The 15,645-nt window shown below is 41.6% G+C and overlaps 1 protein-coding gene across 6 annotated transcripts in view; it reads right to left on the minus strand.

Annotated features, from left to right (window-relative positions):
• The window catches only part of LOC109408897 (potassium voltage-gated channel subfamily H member 8), a 160,966-nt gene that overhangs the window by 54,354 nt on the left and 90,967 nt on the right, over window positions 1–15,645 (minus strand). For 3 of the 6 annotated variants that reach the window (XM_062851994.1, XM_029872948.2, XM_029872945.2), the window contains 5 exons: window positions 7,300–7,380; window positions 7,102–7,238; window positions 6,084–6,312; window positions 3,671–3,834; window positions 3,165–3,369 (listed from right to left, as the gene is read on the minus strand). In XM_062851994.1, coding sequence (XP_062707978.1) covers window positions 3,165–3,369; window positions 3,671–3,834; window positions 6,084–6,312; window positions 7,102–7,238; window positions 7,300–7,380 — 816 coding nt within the window. The other 3 variants (XM_029872947.2, XM_029872949.2, XM_029872946.2) reach the window with 3 other exon arrangements.

Here is a 15,645-nt window from a genome sequence, read left to right on the forward strand (position 1 = left end):
GGTGCTCGAAAAGATCATCCTCAATAGAATGTTGAGGTTCACCGAGGGCGAAAATGGTCTTTCGAGCAACCAGTACGGCTTCCGGAAGGGGAGGTCCACCGTAGACGCTATCTTGTCGGTTACAAAAACCGCCGAGAAAGCACTCGAGCCTAAGAGGAGGGGAATTCACTTTTGCGCGGTAGTGACTCTGGATGTAAGGAATGCATTTAATAGCGCCAGCTGGTCTGCTATTGCCGATGCGCTCTTGTGTCTGGGGATACCGGAGTACCTGTACAAGATTCTCGGAAGTTACTTTCAGAATCGTGTACTAGTCTACGACACGGAGGTGGGTCGGAAGTGCTTTCACATAACCTCAGGAGTCCCGCAAGGTTCCATCCTGGGTCCGGTGTTATGGAATGTCATGTACGACGAGGTGTTGAGGTTAGAGTACCCAGGGGGAGTGGTGATTGTCGGATTTGCCGACGACATTACGCTCGAAGTCTACGGTGAAACGATCGAGGAGGTAAAGTTGACTACCAACCACTCGATCAAGGTTGTGGAGGCGTGGATGCGGTCCAGGAAACTGGAGCTGGCTCACCACAAGACAGGTTGTTAATAACCTGAAGTCGGAGCAGCAGACGGAGATCAGTGTAAGAGAGTGTACTATCCTGTCAAAGCGCTCCGTCAAACACTTGGGCGTGATGATCGACGATAAGCTTAAGTAAGCGCAAGCTTCTGGCTAGTGTTGCTACGTCCATACTTAGGTATGGCGGCCCGGCGTGGGGCACCGCGCTAAGTACTAAATGCCACCGACGGAAGCTGGAAAGTACTTACAGGCTTATGTGCCTGAGGGTTGCGAGCGCATACCGTACCGTGTCACACGACGCTCTCTACGTCATTACTGGTATGACGCCTATCAGCATTCTTATCAGTGTGGACATGGAGTGCTTCGAAATGCGCAGCACAAGAGGCATACGCAGGACTGCCAGGATGGCCTCTATGGTCAAATGGCAGCGCGCGTTGGACAGTTCCACCAAAGGAAGGTGGACCCATAGGTTGATACCGAGGGTAGATAGTTGGATTAATAGGCGCCATGGGGAAGTTACATTCCACCTGACACAGGTCCTTACAGGTCATGGTTGCTTCCGACAGTATCTACACCGTTTCGGGCATGCGGATTCTCCCGAATGTCCAGTGTGCAATGGTTTAGAGGAAACGGCGGAACACGTTTTGTTCGTGTGCCCGCGATTTCGCACAATGCGTGACCGTATGCTTGCCACATGCGGGGAGGACACAAACCCGGACAACTTGGTCCAGAGGATGTGTAGGGATGAGTTTGACTGGAACGCCCTTTCAACGGCTATCACCCATATCGTCTGGGAGCTACAGAGGAGGTGGCGCGTGGACTCGGAGAATGGCTAGTTCAGATGCAGTACAAGAGGTGGTCCAGGGGTTCGGAGTCGGCTTCGTAGGTCATAGAGGAAGTCCCGGTAGCGGTGCTGTCGTGGCGTCGGTCTACTGGGTTGGATCCGAGCCCGTGCTGTCAGCAACCTTCTGGTGCAGCTGATAGGGCCTGAAGAAGAGTGATACCCTTTCCTTCAGCAGGTCAGATCGGGTTGCACGTGGGCATCAGCTTTTGATGTCTGCAAAGCAGTTGGGCGCGGGCGGGGTTGACCCTGCCCGCCTTCCGAGGACAAAGGGAGTGGCGAGGACCACTCGGGAAACTGGCTAAGCGCCAGCATGTTACCGTGATGGACTCTCCAGAGCGAGTCATCGATGTTCGTTGCTGCTAGGCTACGCAGCTAACCTTGAGGGTGCGATGTGCACTAGCCCCTCTCTGAAGCTATACCTTCTTGGTGGTTCCTGGAGAGACGTAGGGTTTGGCGACCATAGGAATGGTTTAGTGGGTACGAGGAGAGAGTAGTCCTGGCTTTTACTTTTGTTGTAGAAGACGGCCTCAGACGTACACTACCCTAACCTTCTGTAAGGGTGTCTGTTGAGCAGATTATCCCCCTATGGTTTAGAAGGAAAAAAAGCGCTTTACGCTATAACTCAGCCTATTTTAAACCATTGACTGGAATTTGTGAGCATGGGTGGCTAGATACTGTACGTATCTCACCGTGTCCCAACAATAAAGTCAATTAGTTCAATACACGAACGCACAAGTGGTCAATTTGATACGAAAACTGTTAGTCCATAACTGTAGATCTGCTCACATAATTAAAAGCTAAAAATCAATCTCTGTTCCAGTTGAGAGGCCACGCCAGAATGAAGAAGAAGAGAAGTAAGAAGCACACACTTTCTGTGAATAAGTGAAACTTTTATTCGTATGCGCGTTCGCCGACGTCGAAAAGCTGGCAAATATCTTCCCGGTGAAGAGAACGCAACGTGCATATTCATACGTATTCGCAGCGTCAAGCTGGGATTTAATTAAACCCACTTGAAGCTTGAAGACAGCATCATTAAAAACCACCGAATGGGTGTAATGTGGAAAGCAGAGTTGGCTCATAAATTAATTAAAGTTCAACGCAAATATGGTTATAATTTTGAGAAAGCTTTATATTAGAAGTATAACCATGTGAGGACCAAGCTTGTCATATTTAGCCAAAATTCTAATAGAAAATAATCGTACCAGCAAATGGAACTATCTATTAATGTTATAGAGGAATAAAACACGTCCTAACGTTGGGTTTGGTTACTACAATCCTCATTTCAATCAAATAAAAAGATGTCGACAATTCAAAAATTCAACAAAAAGTTTCGAAATATGAACAGATAATATAATGGTAATGGCCAAAACATTAGAAATACTTATTGGATTTTTTAGATCAAAATGAATAATTCTAAAATGTCCAATATTAGTGTAAAACGAATGGCAAAATCGACCAGAGTTTATAGCTGTTCGCTTCATTTTTTAAGGGGTAATTCGGGCCTGAAATAAATGACTGTGCCAGAACATTATTTTCCGAAGCATGACAAACGAACAACCATGTACTCTGGTCGATTTTGCCAACTGTTTTACGCTTGTAAATTTCGGATAATTATCATCCCTGTAATTATTATGAGCGCGACTAAACTAATTATACGGTTTAACCTATCGATTAAAGCAATTAATCTCGGAAAGAAGACCCATTAAATACACAACAAGGAACAACGATCGACGGCACAAACAAGATTTCACTTACCAATGTCCCAGTCTTGGTCATTAACGAGTCTTTCTTTCTCTGCTATCACATACCAAATGCAAGCCAGCCAGTGTGCAACTAAAGAGAAGCATAGCATCAACAACGTTAAAATCATAGCCGTATATTGCGAATATCTATCCATCTTTTGAAGCAATCGTGCCAGCCTTAATAATCGTGTTAATTTGACTAAATGAATGTGAGATTCCTGTGCGTGAAGATCATAATGAAATAAACATGGGAAAATGGACAAAAAGGAAGAGAAGAAAAACTTAATTAGTATCATAGCTTCGAGCGCGGCTAATATCGGTGGTGATGAACACGTGGTGGATGGGGTATATCACAAGGACCATCATATCAATGGGTAGATAGTGTGTTGATGGTGGTACGTTAATGCAATCGACTGAGAATGGTGTGACTTCTCGGTGTTTGTGTGTATAGGCAAATCTGCATAATTGAATCTTCAAATCTAGAAACAAGACAGGGATTATAATTAAGTTATCTCTTACCTCCCCACTAATTACGTTACTGGCGTAGAGATGATCAAACGGCAGGGCGGCAAACAGGTCAACCATGAACCACCCTCGGAGATAGTTAACTGCTATACTTTTAGAATTTGATACAACCTCACCTTTACGGGAAACATACGTTGTGCGAAAATTTACTAGAATATCTGGAGCGACATTGATAATGGGTTAAAATATAGCTTTGGGCAATTTGGGAATTTCCTGCAATGTAATGGTTCAATCACTACTGGCTGCATTCAAGACAAGCATCAACAAGATTTGTATTTGCTTTAAAGTTCCTTATCGGATTCTTTAGCGATTGCCATCGATTAAAAGCAAATAGATATCGATCATCATCGAAAATCTCTCACTGGTTGACCGGTTAGTAACAGCTCACTTGTTATGTACAAATGCTAGCAAATAATGAAACGCGAGAGAGACGAGACTGAATGCTCTGACAATAAGGATGTAAAAGAAATCAAAAACTAATTGACGCCTCAACGACGGTTACTTAAATAATAAACAAGCTTTCATTTGAAACATTGATATATAAAAATCTGTTAAAACTTGTTTTAAGATAATTCGATGACAAGGCACAAAATGATAAGTTAAGAACCTTGAAGGAGCTTTCATAATAGCTTTGGTTCTTACCTCATGCTTCCACGGAATAACCGCCTGTTCTGTGCTTAGCTGGTAGTACTGCCTGACCACTGTTATTTTTCTGACTTCGGTCAGGTTGAGGAGATGCATCCCAAAGAATCCAGTAGTATCTTTTCTGGTCAGGGATCTGTGTATTCCAAGTAGAATCACAAGTGGTGCCTCGCAAGTGAACCAACCAATTCAAACCATTGTTTCACTATCCACATTCATAGTGAACCATCGGATAGTGAAACAGTGCAATGAAAACGCCACAATACTCCCGCTACTACAAGCAGAGAAATAAATTGTAAACACAATTAAATTCTAGATCAAATCAACCGATTTTTCAATTTACTATAGCGATGAACTGATTTCTAGTTTAAACCGAACTGTTCCATTGCTCGATAATACAAATATTTTCATCTGTCGAAATTTTTAACAGATTCTTCAAAGAAACAGAGATTTGGTAGTTTCAACATAAAATAATGGTTTGTTTTAAATTTCTGTAATTTTGCCACTAACACAGTCGGAATGTGATTGTGTTGGTGACGGTAGCTCGGAAATCTTTTTATTGGGGGGAGGGGGTGTTGTTTGGTGGGGCTTGTGGTTGGTCAAAGTCAACGCTTTTTACAAATTTTAAAAATTTTGTATGGGCAAAAGTCTACGAGAGGAAGCCCCCCTCCCTGAGATGGCTAAAATTTGGTCTACGTGATTTATGAACAGCCCTTTAAATAAAACAAGCATTTTACTAAAATTGCTTTTACTACATGTAGCCTATTCTGGCCCAAATTTATACCATTTCTTGAATTGTAATAGTAAAATGAGTAATAATCAAATATTAAGGACCTCCCAGAATTTGCTTTAAGGAAATTTTTGCCTGTCCCGATATTTTTCTACCCCTGTACTCAATTTCATCTCAGCTGCTATGTGGCGTGCATAGTCAGTAACACTTCGAATATGGGCGAAACTACGGATTTTTGTCAGGGGGTGCACTAAAAACAAATTTTCATTAGTTCATCCATTCATCATTCATCGCCCCATATTTCACAGCAATGCATTCAAATTCTAGGGAGTGCCTGGCACCCTGGGCACCCCCAGTAGTTTCGCCTATGACTTCAGAGCATTAATGTTAAGGGGCTGTTCATAAACCACGTGGGCTTTTTGGAGGGAGGGGGGGTCTGGTCAAAGTCTACGCTCCATACAAATTTTCAAATTTTTGTATGTACAAAAGTATACGAGGGGGAAGGGGGGGGGCTGTCTGAGATGGCCAAATTTTGGTTTACGAGGTTTATGAACAGTCCCTAACATTATACGTCTTTCAAATCAGTATGCTACACAAATTACGCTACATGTTGATACCATGAAAACTCTTCAAACTATTTACAGAAATAGTAGATAAGCCTGAAACCACTCCAACAGATTTCCATCAATTCAAATTGCGTCCTTCCAAGAAAATCGCCTGGTGCTCTAAAACGGAAATTAATGTTTGATCCCCTTTAAGTCGACCCTGCAAACAATATCCCTGTATATTTTTCGCTCCACACAATATGATGTTTCTTTTTCAACCTTAAACGGTGCTAGCCCGTGGAAAGCACATCAAAGCAATAGGGTCGGATAGACATACGCGTAGGCGTCGTGTCGTCGGATAGGTCCTAGGTGCGTTTGTATTTCCGCGCAAAACAAACCTTCGCACTTGTCCCGAATGCTACCAGCGAAATTGAACACGGAAATTTCATCCCCAGTCAAATCCCTTTTATCCCACCGACGGTATACTCACCAACAATAAATAAAGCCTCAACGATAACATCGGATGCCACAGTCAAACGATCAGTTGTAACGAAAGCGGCGTTGTAAGGTACGGCGACGGCGACGTAGAATGTGGCCACTAAAATCAACCAATCCCAGCAGCCCCTGAACATTCCGTAGTGCGACAGAATAAAACGTGATTTTTTTAAGGCTTGCGTCTTATATTCAGGTAGTGGAGCTTCGCTAGAATGTAATATATTCTAATAAAAAAATATAAGATGAACACAAGGAACCAGGACAATACGAGAAAGGAAAGAAAAAAAAGAAAAGATTAGATTCTGATCCAATACGAGACAACGTGTAAGTAGCCCTATTGTGGGACAGTCTATCGATAGTCTATCATGTAACCGAAAAAAGGAGAAATATAAATGACACGAAAATTATTACAATGAAGTATGCAATGTACTTAAATCAACATTCTAGTCAAGACGCAATAAATTTAAAATAAGCTCATCCTTTAATGAATTTCTAAAATGAATCGTAAAAAATCAAACGCGCCAACCAAAATGCTACATAACGTCAAAATCTCGACTATTATCGAGTGCTCATGTATCTCTGATTTTTCTTTGAAAATTACTAGTTTTGGCTATACATTTATAATCGGGACGATAAAACATATTCTATTGTGCATAAAAAAAGATAAACAATTTTAGAATGGAGACTATCGTAAAACTTCAGAAATAATTCGCCAATTAATACAGTTTAACTTACCAATTGAATGATACATGTCCAAATAATTTATATTCAATAATGCTTGAAATTTTGACACCGTATGCTGTTTTATTCACTATGGCTAAACAGATATGAAGATTAATTGAACACTTTTGTACTGACATGTAAAAAGTAACAATTTTAAAATCAATTCAATGTCCGCCGAGAATGTTGATCGTAGTTTTAGCAAAAGATTTTTCTGTATTCAATGTGATCGGTTCGGGCTACCAACAGGGAGGCTTTGCTCCGGAAAGGCCAACCTCATCCGGTATACTTACACTATTAAGTTTCATTTTAGTCTTCATTTTCTCCGGCTTATAATGGCCGGAAAGTTGATAAAGCACCGCCCGTGAACGTCGCCGGCCCATGTTAACTCCCTCCGGTATCTGCAACCTTTCAGCGACCGCCCCGTCGTCTGGAAGCAAAGAGGTATCACCTGTTCGAAATCTTGCTGCCAATAAAGCGGCTAAAATTACCATTGTACAAAAATGTAGGAGAGAATGGAGTCGTTAAAAATACATCTAGATGCGGAAGAAAAGGAGGCAACAGTTGTTTTACTAGAAAGGTGAAAAGGTGAAGAAAAAAAAACGCCTATGAAAAACTATGGATTTTTGTTTGTTTTCATTGCTTGCGTTATTCTGTAAAAGTGTGGCGCTGTAAAATATTCTTTGTGAATTACTTGAAAATTGTAGACAAAAACAGATTCCACTCCATTTGGCATGATGCCAGTTTTCTCATTAATTTCAAATTAGCAGTTTTTAGTGTTACGCCAAATGGCATTATGCCAGGTTATCATTATTCCAAATGGCTTTATGTCAAATGGAATGATGCCAAATGGGGTAGAACCAACAAAAATCAAGCTATGAAATAAAAATATGCAGATTTCAATAAAATTAACTACAACGCATTATTCTAGATTCTAGTCAACTTTAATATAGCATGTCAATAAAGTTTGTGTTTATGTAGTTCAATCATTGGTGATATAGTAAATTGTAATACTAAAACGAATAATGCATACTAAACAGACATGTTACAATATCATAGAGATGCAAACAATTAGTATGTACAATTCAAATGAACCAGTATAAAACATGTTTCATTATAATAGCTAGACCGCACATAATTCTTTGCGATTTCACGATTATTTCATAATCTACTACGCTATTACTAGATGTACATTTCCTTATATAGTCCTTATTAAAATATTGCAATGGTTGCACAATGGTCCAAATCCACGATTTAGCAGGAAAAAATCCTTATCGTTAATTTTAGGCGTATGGTGTCTTCTGAGAAGTTGTTTGCATTTATTTTCCATGAAAAATTGATTAGGGTTGTCCTCGTCTTAACCCAAATCTAGGACAGAACTTTTTTATTTTAAGTCATATGCGATCGAGCTATTCTGCAAAAGAGTAGGCAATGCTATGGCAAGCAACATTGCCGAAGACACCTTTGGGCCTGTCCATAAACTACGTAGACTCATAGGGGGGTACGGGGGGGTCTGATCAAAGTCTACGCTCCATACAAATTTCTAAAATTTTGTATGAACAAAAGTCTATGAGGGGGGAGGGGGGGTCTGAGATGGTCGAAAAAAGTCTACGTAGTTTATGGACAGCGCCTTTTATCTAGCTCTTAATTTGCACGTAGTTAGTCAATTTTACGTTTCGACTTAGGGTGATCCCTCCAAAAACGGTTTTTAAACAATAACTTTTTTATTTGATTTTTTTTTCGAAGATGTGGGCTTCGGAGCATTTGAAGAGCAAGTAATGACGCATATTTGTTCTGAACATTGCATTTGGCTAAGTCTTGTCATTCACATGTTAGGGGCAACGATGTCTTGAAATGCTTATATATCTCATGAATTTGGTAAGATAAAAAAGTTTTTTGAGTGGTATTATACAAAGCCAAATTTGGAGCAAATTAGCAGAACGTTCTTTTTTAAATTAGAATAAATTGACTCCAAAAGCTTCTTAAAAATCTTAAAACTACATATCAATTTTAAAGATAGAGTCAAACTGTGTTCGGAACAAAATGTAGGCTTTTACCACACTTACAATTTTCCCATGCACGAGTTAAAACGTGAAGCAAAAGCTTGAAATTGATAATTTGTTTCTAAAGAATATAATCCTTCTGATTTCCTACAAAAACATAGCATGTACCCCTTATAATTTAAATATCAATTTCAAGCTTATCAATTTCTAGGATTAGCACCATTGTGGATTGTTCAAAAACTTTGTAATGATTTTTTTTTAACAAACGATGACAATTTTGTGTACACTACCAACATTGTTGAGAAATTACCTCATTAATCAACATATTTAAGGTCAAAAAAATTTTATTTGTGTGTTTTTTTTTTTCATTTCAAAGTATTTCTTGAGCCCACAGACTTAGAACTGACCATCTTGATTAGGCGTAAATATTTCATTACTTATTTTTGAATATTTCAACTTTAGATTTGCAATAAGGACATTTTGCGTTCCTTAACATATCAAAAAGGCATACACTTTAAAAGGCACACCCACGTTTATTCAAGGACAAAGCGAAGAAAGAGGGTTTCAACTTGAGCTTTACTGACCGCCCATAACTACACACAAGAAACTAACGAGATAGCTGCTTTGGACTAAGGCGCTGTCCATAAACTACGTAGCCTCATTTTTGGCAATGCCGAGCAGAAGAAAAAGAAAACAAAATAAGATCAAATATTGCCTCTAAAATTGAATAGAGTAATGGCAAAATTTGCTATGAGTTTTTTTGGGAAAAGGACTTGAAAGAACAAAAATAACAACTGGCTATTTTACCGGAAAACAACACCAAAGCTAATTTTATCATTATAAGAACAACCCGAGCAGAAGAAAATAGCTGATATGCAAAAACCAATTCCTACAATCAGAATAATATATTAAGAAGTTCTGCATACGAAAAAATAATAACTGGTGTGCTTTTAATGCATTCCGCCTGAATAATGACAACAGGTGATAATACTTCAAGCTGCACTCAATACCAAACCAATAACGTTTGCATTAAAAAAAATGAACATTTTTCGCCAATTTTTCATGAAGTTATTTTACACTGGAGTGTCACATTTAAAAATTTTCCCCGACTTCAAAACTTGTTTACTAGATTCACTCCCATTTTTATAACGATAAATGCATTCAATGTGAAGTTATTCTAATAAATGAGAAACGATGTTGAAAAATTCCATGTTTTTTCCAATGATTTTCTACTAAGCGCATACAATGTATTGCAGTGTATCTCTGTACTCCACTGAGATAAAATCGTTCAAAAATTTATAAGAATATATCTATCCATGGTTGATGAAAATACATGGAAATCTTAGATGACTGTGATCGTTTCACATAATAATGACGCCTTGAAGTGGGGCAGCACTATTAAGAAACCGTTTAATTAATATTTTTCTTCCAGTAACAAAATTTCCTTTAAAAATTTAGAAAACTTTTGTATCAATTGCACCAAATGTTCACGGAAGATATACTAGTTTTTTCGCAAATATCATGGGGATGATGTTATTCTGTTTTGACATGAATCTACAACGACATAATTTTAAGTCAAAATTTGCTGATTTTTTACACTTCGGGTAACATGAAGTCTTTATTTCTCACGAGTTTTACATTGATTTCGAATGGTTAGTTAATAAGAACAAGTAATATGAGGATTATACGCAACTAAATATGTAATAGTTTTCATATAAAAATTGTTCAAACGATAAAAAAAATCGAAAAATATGTCCGCAAGGTTGTTTTCAACTACTGAAACCAACATCCTCACTAATTTAAAAAAAAACCGCCTGTACCAATTTTCCTAGCATTACCAATATATGCTGTTTGTAAACAAAAATAACAACTCTTTTATTCACGCCGAGGATCTGGGATCGAATCCCACTCCCGACAAACTCACAAAATTTGAGTTCTTCCTTCAGAAGGGAAGTACGGTCCCGAGATGAACTAGCCTTGGGCTAAAAATCTTGTTAATACAGATAAAAAAAACATGTTTATATTTTGCTTATACAATTTCTAGCACACTTTAAAAAAAGTCCATTTTTTTAATGCACACGTTATAACTCGTTTAGGTTATTTGATGTCGGTGATTTAAGGTGAAGATATGACAAATCTATACCTCGAATTTTCAAGAGCACAAAACTGAAGAACCGAATGTCAGTTTGCGCTGAAAAGTTGATCGATTAATCAGCACCAGTGGGTAATTAATCGATCAACTTTTCAGCACAAACCAATATTCGGCTCTTCATATTTGTGCTCTTGAGAATTCCAGGTGTGGCTTCATCATATCTTCACCTTAATAGGACCAAAACTTTATGTTGGTATGATACCTGACTTTGATATGCTGCAGTTATTCGTTCAGGATACCCGAGTAGGAGAAAAAAGCTAAAGAATACCAAATTCGGGTATGGAAAACCGAATACCTACAGCCTGAGTGAGGTATTTGGAAGCCCTGCATATGAGGTAAAATACCTTGACTGGTTTGACTGGTGTAGTCTGTGCTTACCTATACGTGAATGACATGAGCTATGGTAATATTTATAAAAAAATCAGCGATTTTTCCATAAAAATGGAGATTTTTCCATAATTGAATAATATCTCAAGCAGCCCTCAAGATCAAACCAATATCTCGTTGATGTATTTTATCAATATCTTCAAAATATCAAAATAAGTTATTTTTAACAGCTGGGTAACCGACCAATAGCTTGTCTTGGTATAATACCTGACTTTGATATGCTGCAGTTATGTGTACTTATTCGCTCAGGTAGATAAGAAATAAAGAATAACTAAATCAGTTATTATCAAATTCTTAAGAACAAAGTAAGTTCAATATGAGTAATTTTTAAGATGAACATCATCATTTAAAAATTTGTCCTCATTATTAGAGAAAACTATACCGTCGGTGCGAGTGAAAATGGATCAGAGAGGTGGCATTGGATCAGAACATTATCTGAATATCTCTAAGAAAAAGAAAATCGGGTTAAGTACTGTTCCTTTTAATTCCACTAAGAATTTGCATCCTTTGACAGATACGTATTTCGACTTCAACTGTAAGGTCAGCTTCAGTGTCTTGTACTTGATTAGTCGAGTGAAGTACAAGACACTGAAGACGACCTTACAGTTGAGGTCGAAATACGTATCTGTCAAAGGATGCAAATTCTTAGTGGAATTAAAAGGAACAGTACTTGACCCGATTTTCTTTATCCTTAGAGGTACTCCACTAACACGCCAACAGACACGAATGTCCCATAAGTGGTAAAGTGTCGGTAATGAATATTAATAATAATAATAATAATAACTAACACGCCCAGGTTCATCATCATGAAATATCTCATCAAATATTGCAAACATTTAATCAACAATTGTGTTATCCTCGTAGTTTTCATCAGTTTCTGTCAGAAAACTAGACTTCTAGAGAAATTAGTTATTTTTTGATATATCATCGAAAAAAGCTTGAATATAAGGCCTATTTAAAATTCCTCTTTTCAGACTCGATGAAACATCACACTTTAAGGTGGATTGATGCTTTCAAGAATCTCAAACTCATAATACATTTTTGGTAAGTAGTATCAACCTTGCATCAACAATGTACGGTACCGGCGACCGCCACGGTACAACCTAGAGCGACTGAAGCGACAGGATGTCGCCTCAGCATACGCGCAGAATCTCGATGCCGCGTTGCCAGACGAGGGCGAACTCGATGAGGCCCCTCTAGAGGACTGCTGGAGTACAGTGAAAGCAGCCATCAACGACGCAGCCGAGAGCACCATCGGGTACGTGGAACGGAATTGACGGAACGAATGGTTCGACGAAGAGTGCAGAACGGTTTTGGAGGAGAAGAACGCAGCGAGGGCGGTAATGCTGCAGCAAGGGACTCGACAGAACGTGGAACGTTATAAACAGAAGCGGAAACAGCAGACCCGCCTCTTTCTGGAGAAAAAGCACCGCCTGGAAGAAGCGGAGTGTGAAGAAATGGAACTGCTGTGCCGTTCCCAAGAAACACGGAAGTTCTATCAGAAGCTCAACGCATCCCGCAATTCCCGAAATAAGCAGGGATAAAGACGGAGGCCTCTTGACGGACGGACGTGAGATGATCGAAAAGTGGAAGCAGCACTTCGATCAGCACCTGAATGGAGTGGAGAACGTAGGCACGGGGGCCCACGGCAACGAAAGAAACGACGGCGTCAGTGCAGCGGAGTACGGAAATGAACCAACTCCCACGCTGAGGGAAGTTAAGGATGCCATTCACCAGCTCAAAACCAACAAAGCAGCTGGTAAGGATGGTATCGCAGCTGAACTCATAAAGATGGGCCCAGAAAAGTTGGCCACCTGTCTGCATCGGCTGATAGTCAGGATCTGGGAAACCGAACAGCTACCGTAGGAGTGGAAGGAAGGGGTAATCTGCCCCATTCACAAGAAAGGCGACCATTTGGAATGTGAGAACATCAGGGCGATCACTATTTTGAATGCTGCCTCCAAAGTGCTATCCGAGATCATCTTCCGTCGTCTGTCACCTAAAACAAATGAGTTCGTGGGAAGTTATCAAGCCGGCTTCATCGACGGCCGGTCGACAACGGACCAGATCTTTACCGTATGGCAAATCCTCCAGAAATGCCGTGAATACCAGGTCCCAACGCACCACCTGTTCATCGACTTCAAAGCGGCATACGACAGTATCGACCGCGCAGAGCTATGGAGAATCATGAACGAAAACGGCTTTCCTGGGAAGCTGACTAGACTGATTAAAGCAACGATGGATGGTGTGCAAAACTGCGTAAGGGAGCATCCATTTAGTACGTCATGCTAAAAATGAGAATTTTCGACCCCCCCCCCCCCTTCGTACGGGTTTTTCTTATACTTAATACATTGCTTGTCACACTTTTCAGAACCCCCCTCCCCCCTCTAGGCGTGACGTACTTTATGGATGCCCCCTAAGGGTTTCGGGTGAACTATCTAGTTCATTCGAATCTCGTCGGGGACTGCGACAAGGTGATGGACTCTCATGCCATGTCTTCAACATCGCTCTGGAAGGTGTGATGCGACGAGCCGGGCTACACTGATCTCCGTCTGCTGCGCCGACTGCATGTTGTTAACAACCGTCACCTCTGTCTTGTGGTGAGCCAGCTCCAGTTTTCTGGACCGCATCCACGCCTCCACAACCTTGATCGAGTGGTCGGTAGTCAACTTCACCTCCTCGATCGTTTCACCGTAGACTTCGAGCGTAATATCGTCGGCAAATCCGACAATCACCACTCCCACTGGGTACTCTAACCTCAACACCTCGTCGTACATGACATTCCATAACACCGGACCCAGGATGGAACCTTGCGGGACTCCTGAGGTTATGTGAAAGCACTTCCGACCCACCTCCGTGTCGTAAACCAGTACGCGATTCTGGAAGTAGCTTCCGAGAATCTTGTACAAGTACTCCGGTATCCCCAGACGCAGGAGCGCATCGGCAATAGCAGCCCAACTGGCGCTATTAAATGCATTCCTTACATCCAGAGTCACTACCCCGCAGAAGCGAATTCCCCTCCTCTTAGGCTCGAGTGCTTTCTCGGCGGTTTTTGTAACCGACAAGATAGCGTCTACGGTGGACCTCCCCTTCCGGAAGCCATACTGGTTGCTCGAGAGACCATTTACGCCCTCAGTGAACTTCAACATTCTATTGAGGATGATCTTTTCGAGCACCTTCCCCGCCGTGTCAATCAAGCATATTGGTCTATATGCCGACGGGTCTCCGGGTGGTTTCCCCGCCTTTGGCAATAGTACCAGGCTCTGCCTCTTCCAAGCTTCTGGGAAAACTCCCTCGTCCAGGCATTTCTGCATAGCAGACCTGAACATCTCGGGAGCTTCTGCAATAGCTACTTTTAAGGCCAGGTTCGGAACTCCGTCCGGACCTGGGGCCTTACCTACGCTAAGGGACTTAGCTATCCCCACAAGTTCCACATCGGTGACCCTTTCCTCATCGCCAGCCCCAGTCCCCGGCTGTCCTACGAAAGGAGGCCAAGGACTAGGATCATGACGCGGAAAAAGTCCTCCAATGATCCCCTCCAACATCTCTGGAGATAGCTCTGTAGGAGCCATCACACCTCTCGTCTTGGCCATAACGATCCTGTAGGCATCACCCCACGGGTTCGTATGGGCACTCTGACAGAGACCCTCAAAGCAGGCCTTTTTGCTTGCTCTTATCTCGGTCTTGAGCGCGGCTTTTGCAGCGGCGAACACCGCCCGCCGTTCGTTTCGCTCTTCCTCTGATCGTGCTCGCTGCATCCGCCGCCTAGCCCGTAGGCAGGCGCGGCGCAGGTCCGCAATCGCGTCGGTCCACCAGTAAGCCGGTGGCCTCCCATTTCTAGGGTGGACTCTCCTAGGCATGGTCGCATCACACGCACGTGAGAGCACCGCTACCAGCTCGTCGCCGTCTAAACCGAGTAAGTTTCGCTCACGGCGGAGCGCTTCCCTAAATACCTCTTCGTCGAAGTATGATGTCTTCCACCTACGAGGGCTTGGCCTTGGCCTAGCCGCCTCTTCTTCTATCCGCTGTCTGCTGTTGTTGTAGTCGATACTGTAGCGAACCGCCAGGTGGTCGCTGTGAGTGTAGCCATCATCTACTCTCCAGTTCGGACTACTTGTTAGGCCAGGACTACAAAAGGTCACGTCAATAATTGACTCCGCTCCATTTCGACTATAGGTACTCTTGGTACCGACGTTAGCCAAGTCGACATCTAAGATGGCCAGTGTTTCTAGCAGGATCTGACCCCGCTGGTTCGTGAAACGGCTTCCCCATTCCACAGCCCAGGCATTAAAGTC

The sequence above is a fragment of the Aedes albopictus genome, chromosome 2 (assembly GCF_035046485.1).
Source record: "Aedes albopictus strain Foshan chromosome 2, AalbF5, whole genome shotgun sequence".
Classification (NCBI taxonomy): domain Eukaryota; kingdom Metazoa; phylum Arthropoda; class Insecta; order Diptera; family Culicidae; genus Aedes; species Aedes albopictus.